The sequence below is a fragment of the Drosophila gunungcola genome, unplaced genomic scaffold (genome assembly GCF_025200985.1).
Source record: "Drosophila gunungcola strain Sukarami unplaced genomic scaffold, Dgunungcola_SK_2 000145F, whole genome shotgun sequence".
NCBI classification, from domain to species: domain Eukaryota; kingdom Metazoa; phylum Arthropoda; class Insecta; order Diptera; family Drosophilidae; genus Drosophila; species Drosophila gunungcola.
In genome coordinates this window covers 133,470-143,003 of record NW_026453306.1, presented here as the reverse complement: position 1 = coordinate 143,003, position 9,534 = coordinate 133,470, and the positions used below count along the sequence as shown (strand labels likewise).

Sequence of the window (9,534 nt, the reverse complement as noted above, 5' to 3'; positions counted from 1 at the left end):
GCCGATGATCGCTGGCTGCTCAACGAGATTTCAACGATGATCGCCCCCTGATTTGTTTGGTGATTGCTTCGGGGAGGATCGAAGAAGGGGGGAGACCCAGGGAGCAGGAGCCCCTGAGACAATCCCCATTCAAATCCTGGTGTCCACTTGGATGGATTGATGAACAGCACATTGTTGCATGTCTGCTTTGACGGAGGCACTCGGAAAAATCGTTTTCTTTTTTATATGGGCCGTTTCAGAGGTATGATAAGTAAAAATATCGTATCTACATAATGTACAAAAGTTATGTGGAAAAACGTCTTAGAAATTTAAAGTAAAATAAAAATTTTTATATTTTATTTATTTGCCATAAGAACGTTAACAATTTTAGACTATAGTTTAAAAATGTTTTTAACATTTATAACGTTTGGTTTTGCAAACTGCTTTGGTTTGTATTTAAGACTAATATATAGACAATTATATCTTTTTTTTACTTAATTTTATATGCATATTATTTTTAATAATTTTTAATAATAATAATATTTAAATAATAATTTTAATTTAATTTAAGAACTCACAATTTTATTTGCATTTGGTATTCGAAAATTGCTTTAACTTTGTATATTTATTTTTAATTTTATGACAAAGGTCAAAGGTTAAATCCATTTTATTACAACACATTTTAGAAAATGTTTTTTCTTCAATTTTTTTAATGAAATCGGCTTAATTCATTCTTCCTATCGACATATTTCTTTGTCTCAAAAACAAGAAATTTGGACATTTTGGATATTTTTGCGCCGTGCAGTTGAATGGTCGGACGGATGGATATGGATGGATGACTTGTCGGCCGGCGGATGTACAGATACACATATCCGTACACTCGAAACGAGTGTTCGGGAATGTCGGCATGGATTTGTGCACTTCTGACAGCGCTCTGGAGTTGCGCCAAGAATGCCGCCCATCAGTGGATGATGAACGATCTCCGCCGGATGGCAAGGGGGGATGGCAGAGATCCGGCAGAGTTCGGGGCAATCAGCCTCCGGGTGAGTGTCTGGGGTGGCTTAATCACTCGATTTAACCCGATTTCGCTGGAAACGATCCCAAGTTCCATAACCGGAATACATGCCCGCCACACCAGGCTGTCACAGTGTTCAATGCTGCCGTGCACTAGCCCTGAAATATGGGACAACCAATATTCAAATATATATGTTCAAAACCCGATTCATTTTTGTGTTGAAAACTTCGATTGCCTTGGATTTACTGCATTTTTATGCCAGGCAGAAATCTTTATTGCAGACTTTTATTTTTAAAGAACTACTGTAGTTTATTTTATAAACATTTCAATTTGCAGCTTAAGAATAATATTATTCAAAAATTTCAAATTAAAATCAGTGCTCTAAATATTTGAATCCAAATCAAAAGCATTTCTTGTAATTACTTTTTGAAATTAGACGATAGCTGAAGAGATTCTACTACAACATAATGTTCTGTGAGACAAGCTGCTTATCTTTTTGGGTTCTTCATTAAAAATCACTTGTCGGTTGCCCTTTCAGTGTCCCACGATCACAATTGTTAAGAACACAAAAATTGTTTATTTTGATTGGAATCGTCGATAACCATGCTCAAAATAATTATGTTTTTAGTCTTATCAACAAGATGATAGGTGCATGATCCATAGGTCACATATATGTCAGTAATCATGCTTTGTTTTGTAAACTAATAATACATTTTTTGATAGCCTTAATTGCATTATAGATTTTTCATGCGTATATATACCAAACCAATAAAGTTTTAATTTATGCAGGATTGTTGCTTAAGAGCTTCTCAGATGATGTTTTCAATTACTGATTAAAAAAATTGCTAATATAATTTGTTGTTGCCCTGCTAAAAATCTGAGATTCTGTTTTCATTTGGGATGTTTTGTGATGATGACGAGTCGAGCAAGTGCCAGAAAAGCAACTTAATGAATTCGACAAATTGCTAATTGGCCACTGCCTTCGGCGCCCCTTTCGTCACCTATTTCGACATCCCTTTCGTCACTTATTTCGGCACCCCCTTGGCCACCCACTTCGATGCCCCTGGGCCGCAGCAATGACGAAGAACACTCACGTGCATCGAAGGCATCGAAGGCATCGAAGGCATCGGATGCATGGCCAAATTGGTCAACCATTCCGCATTCGCCTTCCGACAGCAGCAACTTTAATTTAATGAAATGCAAAATAATGCCAACCAAATCAAGCGTCGCAACAAAAAAAACCAACTAAAATATTATAATAAAATTCGATGTATTCAAATGGCTTGCAAAATATGCATATGCTTAAATCACAAAAAAAAAAAAAACACAAAAAAAGCCAAAAAAAAAAGTAAGGAAAACAACAATTTATTGGCGCTTTGACGCGTTTTTGCTGTGCTCCGCTGGCAATGAGGAATTTGGCGCCACCATTGGCCATGTCGTCGTCCGTGTCACAAAGTTGCCACCGCGGAATATCCCATTTTCCATCCAATCCCATTCCCAAAAAAATAATGTAGAAAAACAAAAAAAAGAGACCAAAGAAATGCATTAATATATATTTTTGTTTCAGCTTTTGACCTGCGCTTCCGCTGTGAGGAAAAGTCAGCATGGAATTGAAAATGGAAATGCGGTGGAAAAAAGGGGCAACTAATTACAAGTTAATCGAGATGAAAACACTGCAATCGCTGCACTTGCAACTAAAAAAAAAAGGGGGAAAAAAGAAGAGAGCGGCAGCCGCTATACTAAATAATATTTGCACAATTTATTGCAAAATAGAAAAGCAAATAAAAGCCTATTCAACGTTGAAAATCAACTTAATAATACCCTTCAAATATTATTTAGTGAGCAAATTCTTTAAAATGTCTAACTAAATAAATCTTAGTACTTAAAAAGAAAAACATTTTAAATAAAAATACAAATTTATTACATACGTTACGTATGAGTGATATTCAAACGTATAAGGGTTACTACGTATGAGTGATATTTAACTGTATGTAATTATCACTCTTAGGTAATATCGATTATATGTTTAAAAATCACTCTTACGTATGAGTTTTGAATTTGAATTGAATTTTGTAAGCAATTAATAATTAAAAGCTGTTTGCAATGCCTCACAAATTATATGCATTGTAATAAATTGTTTATTGTTTATATAAATATTGAAAAATATTTTTTAGTTGAGAGTCCATTATACCTCTTCGAAAAAATACCCTCGGGCATATGGTCGCACGAAAATAATCTATGAAAATTAGCTGAAAACCGAATGTATGCCATTTTCCCCGCTTTTCCTGTTGTTGGCCGAAAACTTGTGCTTTTTCCTCCTCTTTAATTTTCAGAGTCAATTAAAAATTGTTAATTTTACTTATAATTTTAAGGTAGGCAAAAATGTGCAATGCAATGCGACGACGAAGACCGATGCCGACAAAAAAAAAAACGTAGCAATTAAAATTTTTGCGCGACTTTGTCACGTCGGCGAACAACAGGCAGAGGGGCGTGGCCTGTGGGCGGGGAAGGGGAAGGGGGTAGGGGGTAGGGTGCCTGCAATGGCGGCAAATTTGCCGTTGAATGAACCGCTATATTTCCGTACCACTCACCCATGGAGCAAAGTACTACGAGTACAAGATATCGGAGTGCCATATTGCCCGCTCCACTGCAAGCGGAAAGATCTCGCCATGGAAGAGTAATGCTGCTGATTGGAGATATGTCACATATATACACTGTAAGAAAGAAAACACATATTAAATATAAGTATTTAGTACTCAATTTAAATATTTTTTGCATTGATTTTCATTTATTGTAGTTTTCGTTTGCTTAAAGTCTGGAAGTATAAAAGTTTATTTTATCATTTCACTTGATTAATATCGGAATAAATTTTAATATTTGAAAATGTAATTTTTTATATAAGCCATATTCAATATTCAATGAATTTAAAATGGAATATTTTTCAGAGTGTTTCAAATATTTCAATATTTAACCATGCAATTTACTTTGCATTGCGTTTAATATTATATTGTTACACATTATTTAAATAGTGTTTCAAACATATATTATTTTTATATCATCAGACATGAATGGAAATGTGTTGTTTACCTCATAACGCACTCGATTTCAGTTGAATTGCTTTCTAAGAACACAGACACGAGTAAAATCAAAATGAGGGCTGTAGCCAAAATTATATGTTTTGTTAATTATTATTTTACCCTTGGGTGGAAAGCAATTTCGCTATGATACTACATATAAATTATTTGTTAAGGAAATAAAACATCGCTGAAATTAAAAAAATATATAAATAGTTGGCTGCAAATTGATAAGGTTTTACCAGTTTTATCTAATCTCAAATAAAAAATTATAGAAAATCAGTATGCGGTATACTAAATTCGAATATGGCCTTAAAAATTGCATGGTAACATTTAATGAAATAAACAAAAATTAAAAAATAATTTTAGTAATAATATAATAATAATAATAATAATAATAAGTAACGAATTAAACTGTTTTTTATGTTTCCACCTGTTATTGTGCAAGAAAACTATATATTTTAACAAACTATATTTTGTAATTTATCAACATGCATTGTATAGCACACTTTTTGGCAGTGAGCTTATGAGCCAAATTTTACGTATTGTATTGCTATTTTAAGGGAATAAGTAAGAAACTAACTTAAATTTATAATTTAATTTGAAACTTAACCTTTCTTTCGAGGCAGTGACAAAGATCTTGAAAACCGATGAGTCTACTATTTTCCTAATATTTTTTTTATATTTTACCGGGCAGATGGCGGTCATCAGGGGAATGCCAAACTTCATTCACCTCAATGCCAATTACACGGCATGGACATTTTCAAAGCCCCCCAAAGTCTTTTTTGGGCGAATTTCGCATTTGATTTTAATACACTTAAACGCAATCAATTTTATTGCTCTCGTTTGCGGTTGTCTGTCGAATCGAATTCGATTTGATTTGCTTTTGAAAAGGCCATGTTTTCTGGTTTCAGCGGATGTAGTTGTTGCTGAGGCTGTTAATATGGGTGAGGATTTGGATTTGGATTTGAATTTGGATTTGGATGGGGATTTGGCCTGCGATTCCCAGTCCACACCTGAAGAAAAGTCCGATCTAGACGAGACGAGATGTGGCAGGGAAAAACTTGTTTACAAGCCAATTGCGGCCGTGGAATGTTACGAAAATGTTCCTGCTGCGTTCCATATGCACATGATCTGCGGATGATCATGATCCATATATACTACACACACACACACACATATATATATATATATATATCGGCGACTTATGTGCTAACATAAAACAGATGATGAACGGCAGCTGTGACTGCCAATTTCGCCCCAAAAACTAAGCAGATATCGATTTCCCAAGTGCTCGTTTTTTTTATAATTTTCATTTTTCAAAGCAGATGCCATAGCGCAAGAATTTCAATATTTGCCTAAAATGGAAATTTGCAGATATATCAAATATTTACAGTAAGTGAAAAATCAAAAATATATATTGTGAAAACCGCAATTTACATACCTGTATTAAAACTAATTATAATAAGTAATCATTAAAATCATTAAAATGCAATAGTCCGATATTTATTTTAACTTGACGGTGTAAGTATATTTAAAGATTTAAATTGTATTCTTTAAACATTTTGATTTTTTTTTTTATGGATATATTTAAAGTAACCTCAAGTTAAGTCATATCCAAGCCGATAGGGGTGTCGACACCCCACCGATTTCTGGAGAACTTAGTCCAGCTTTGCGACTGCAACGGTGGAGATCTCCATCAGAATGGCACGGCGATCGCGGATCTGGTTGCTCAGGGTGAGTAAATGAGATTTATGGCCCATTTATGGCCCACTTATGGCCCACTTATGGCCCACTTACAACTGTTACAACTGTCTGTATGGGCAAACAAACCGGCTGCAGGCGGAGATTCAGGGAATTATTAATTATTCACATAGGTCATGCATCTGCGGTTATTCTAGTTTTATTGGATCACTGCAGGCAAAGCAAAGGTTACCCAAAGTAATAATCGAGGGTAATAGTTAGAAAATACCCTTAGTCAAACCAAAAATAGCTAGCAGAAAGTCTACTTGAAATGTGTGTAAATATAATATAATATAATATAATATAATATAATATAATATAATATAATATAATATAATATAATATAATATAATATAATATAATATAATATATTATAATATAATATAATATAATATAATATAATATAATATAATATAATATAATATAATATAATATAATATAATATAATATAATATAATATAATATAATATAATATAATATAATATAATATAATATAATATAATATAATATAATATAATATAATATAATATAATATAATATAATATAATATAATATAATATAATATAATATAATATAATATAATATAATATAATATAATATAATATAATATAATATAATATAATACAATATAATATAATATAATATAATATAATATAATATAATATAATATAATAATAATATTATATTTAATAAAATAAAAAACAAAGAACGGAAAAAATAAATATCCACATATCTGCATACTAAATTGCAAGACTTCATTTTAAAATATATATATATATAAATAATGTGCAAAATGTTAGAATTAAAATAGGCATTCTATTAAAGTTAAACATGGTTTAAATTTAAATAACAATTTTCAGATTTTAAAATCAATTCCGATAATTGCCAAACAAAAAATTGAGTATTTAACAATTTAAAAAACCCATAAAACCAAAATGGATGAAAACCAAAGCGAAAAACATTTAAATTGAGAACGAAATATTTGGATCTGCTCCTTTTTTACCAGTGTACCCTTAAAGACAAAACGATTTCTAGGTGCAGATCAGTTATCAATGGCAATTTGTTTTGCTTTGTTTAATAGAGACGCATTTCGGTTGCAAGAAGGTTTAAACAATAACATTTATTTATGCACTGTGTTTTTTAACCAGTTCTGGTTCGTTGGGACACTTGAAGATCACCTCGATTCCGTTCTCAAGCCAGGATCGGGACCAAATTTCCACATCGCACACTTTGGTGGCACCCTTGTTGTCGATCAGCTCCACGGAGTAAACGTGTTTGGAGCCGGCAACTACCTGTACCGATGCCGAAAGGATCCTTGAGATGCTAAAGTACACAAAAATTATTCATATTTGTTAGCAGTGTTAGAAAAGTTGACTAGTTTTTTTTTTTTTTTTTTGAACTAGACAAAGTACAGGGTATTTGGGAGATCAAAACTTTTGAAAGAAAAACATAAATATAAATATTTCAGTACCTAAATAGCTCAGCTTTTTTGTAGTGTACACAAAAATCTGTAGGTCATTTAAGAGGTAATTGTTGACCTATTGGTAATGTACCTAGTTAAAGTGTCTAGGTACTATAGGTACACTGTGACTTAGAGCTACGGGTTTTGAAGGTGTAAGCAATACTCTAAAATAAATTGAGCAAATTCGAAACCAAACAACGATCTGTACCTAGGAGATCAAATACTCGCATAAATTTAAAAATATACCATAAGTACCTGGGTATTCTCCAACACTAAGACTTAGCTAAGTAGTTTTGACTACTCACCGGTAGTGGGGTCCATCGCCAGAGGCCAGCTTAGTCAGGGATGACTGTAGGGTTTGCTGGGCCGCGACCAGATCCTCACCCTCCAGAGTCCTGGGGCCGCCCACAATCATGGGTCCCCCAAATCCGTGGGGCGTGGCACTGACCAGCACGCAGGCGGTGCACAGTAGCAAAATCTTGGCGACGAACATTGTGGATTGCTTTAATGTTGCTTGCGGCGCGAAGACAAAGTGGTGGATCGCCCGGGAATGCATTGATTTTTATAGGAGTACCCCCCAGATTAGTCCAGACGGCATCCCAGCGAGCCTAATTAGCGAGCATATTTTTCGGGGGATTATCGCATCGGTTGGCTCATGTTTGCCCTCTTTTCGAGTGATAAGGCTTTCGGTTTCACTGACCGATTTATTAGATGGCCAAGGCCACAAAGTACGTCTCATATTGCTTATAGAAAAATGTATAATTCATTTCCTCACATGTTAAAATGTTTAACAAAATCACAACAAAAACGACTTCTTGCTAAATACAAAAACAAGTACTTTAAGCAGTATCATAAAAATTAGAAGCGAAAATGGTTTCAGTTTTATTAACGCTACATAAAAAATTAAATTTTTTAAAATGGCTAGGCTAAATTAATTAAAGCCAACAAATCTATAGTATTGTTGTAATTAATTAAAAAGAAACAAAGGCATCCTTTCACTTTCATTATAACAAATTTGGTGACAAAAAACTATTTGACATTAGATAAAAAAAAAGAAAAGCACTGTTTAAAATCTTCTACTTCGTCACGCTTCCACCAAGAACTTTTGCAGCGTGCCGAATAAGAACATTTTGCAAAATCGTTTGCTTAATCATTATTCGTCACCAACTTTTCTATCGGAAATGTTGTGTGTTGAATGTGCGATCGTCCCAATATTTTTTTTTTCATTTCGCTCTTGGTGTCCTTCGTCACTAAATGAAATGAACTTCGTCACAAATGGATTTTTAATGCTGTTCTACGGTCATTAAATCGTAAAAATCGTAAAAAATCGTAAAAAATCATTTAACACATTACGTTTTCTATGTGTTGTTTTCAGTGTTTTTTGCCACTGCTGCTGTTGGTGGGCGTGGCACCGCCCAAGGTCACAGCCATCCGCTCCTCGCAGTCGCTGGCCCTGCTGCGGGCCCGCGATCAGTGCTCCCGTGCCCTCACTCCCGCCCAGCGCCTCCAGCTGGACAAGATGCAGTACGAGGACGCGCCGCACGTGCGCCTCTACCTGCACTGCTTCTGGGCGCGGCTGCAGCTCTGGCAGGACGCCTCCGGGTTCCAGGCAGAGCGCATCATCCAGAGTTTCGGCGGCGAGCGACGCCTCAATGTGGAGCAGGCGCTGCCCGCCATCAACGGGTGCAATGCGAAGACGAGGTCCAGGGAATCGGGTTCGGGATCGGGTTCCGTATCGGAATCCCAGGCAGTGGTCGACTGGTGCTTCCGGGCATTCACCTGTGTGATGGCCACGCCAGTGGGCGACTGGTACAAGCGCCACATGTCCGATGTCATCAATGGAAATGCCTAAAAAAATTCCTTGTTTTAAGAAATAACATATTAAACATGTCCTTAAAGTTACCTTAAAAATTACCTTAAACTTACGGCTGCATCCACTATTCCGGAAATAAAGGAAATTTTCCCTGTAATAAGCCCTGAAAACCAAATTCCTATACCTAAGAAATAAAATTCTAAGCTACTAAATACAAAACATGGACTTAAAACTAACCCAAGGCCATGGAATCTGCTACTGCAATATCTATTATTCTTGAAATTAAGAAATTTTCAAAAAGTCAAGGAATTATGTTATCTTGGTAAAATACGCCGAATATAAAATGAAATGGTAAGCAGAGGGGACAGAAAATATTTCCATACTAACAAAATGGTATAGCCCATTTGCATTACAAACTTGAAAGACAGTAAAGCACATAGATTTAAAT

General features: G+C 34.7%; 3 protein-coding genes and 1 long non-coding RNA gene across 4 annotated transcripts; 2 read left to right on the top strand and 2 right to left on the bottom strand.

Moving 5' to 3' along the window:
• The first annotated feature begins 79 nt into the window (after nt 1-79).
• Nucleotides 80-2,799, top strand: LOC128265679 (uncharacterized). The gene is made up of 3 exons (XM_053001863.1): nt 80-241; nt 749-1,022; nt 2,562-2,799. Exons 1-3 carry the CDS (start codon nt 179-181, stop codon nt 2,606-2,608), a joined length of 384 nt encoding a protein of 127 aa, XP_052857823.1. The 5' UTR covers nt 80-178; the 3' UTR covers nt 2,609-2,799.
• LOC128265680 (uncharacterized) lies at nt 1,016-5,754 on the bottom strand. The gene is made up of 3 exons (XR_008268902.1): nt 5,669-5,754; nt 3,586-3,708; nt 1,016-1,152 (listed from the first exon to the last, which is right to left on the bottom strand). It is a non-coding gene; the product is annotated as an uncharacterized LOC128265680 (long non-coding RNA).
• Nucleotides 5,654-9,294, top strand: LOC128265677 (uncharacterized). Its single transcript, XM_053001861.1, has 2 exons — nt 5,654-5,805; nt 8,649-9,294. Exons 1-2 carry the CDS (start codon nt 5,773-5,775, stop codon nt 9,123-9,125), a joined length of 510 nt encoding a protein of 169 aa, XP_052857821.1. The 5' UTR covers nt 5,654-5,772; the 3' UTR covers nt 9,126-9,294.
• Nucleotides 6,854-7,819, bottom strand: LOC128265678 (sarcocystatin-A). The gene is made up of 2 exons (XM_053001862.1): nt 7,579-7,819; nt 6,854-7,134 (listed from the first exon to the last, which is right to left on the bottom strand). The coding sequence occupies exons 1-2, from the start codon at nt 7,764-7,766 to the stop codon at nt 6,936-6,938; spliced, it is 387 nt and encodes a 128-aa protein (XP_052857822.1). The 5' UTR covers nt 7,767-7,819; the 3' UTR covers nt 6,854-6,935.
• Nucleotides 9,295-9,534: the final 240 nt, after the last annotated feature.

Coding starts and splice junctions, on each gene's coding strand:
- LOC128265678 (XM_053001862.1), bottom strand. CDS start 7,766: ATGTTCGTCGCCAAGATTTTGCTACTGTGCACCGCCTGCGTGCTGGTC. Junction 7,135..7,578: donor GGCGATGGACCCCACTACCG/GTGAGTAGTCAA, acceptor TGTGTACTTTAG/CATCTCAAGGATCCTTTCGG.
- LOC128265677 (XM_053001861.1), top strand. CDS start 5,773: ATGGCACGGCGATCGCGGATCTGGTTGCTCAGG. Junction 5,806..8,648: donor CGCGGATCTGGTTGCTCAGG/GTGAGTAAATGA, acceptor TGTTGTTTTCAG/TGTTTTTTGCCACTGCTGCT.
- LOC128265679 (XM_053001863.1), top strand. CDS start 179: ATGTCTGCTTTGACGGAGGCACTCGGAAAAATCGTTTTCTTTTTTATA. Junction 242..748: donor TTATATGGGCCGTTTCAGAG/GTATGATAAGTA, acceptor CTCAAAAACAAG/AAATTTGGACATTTTGGATA. Junction 1,023..2,561: donor TCGGGGCAATCAGCCTCCGG/GTGAGTGTCTGG, acceptor TTTTTGTTTCAG/CTTTTGACCTGCGCTTCCGC.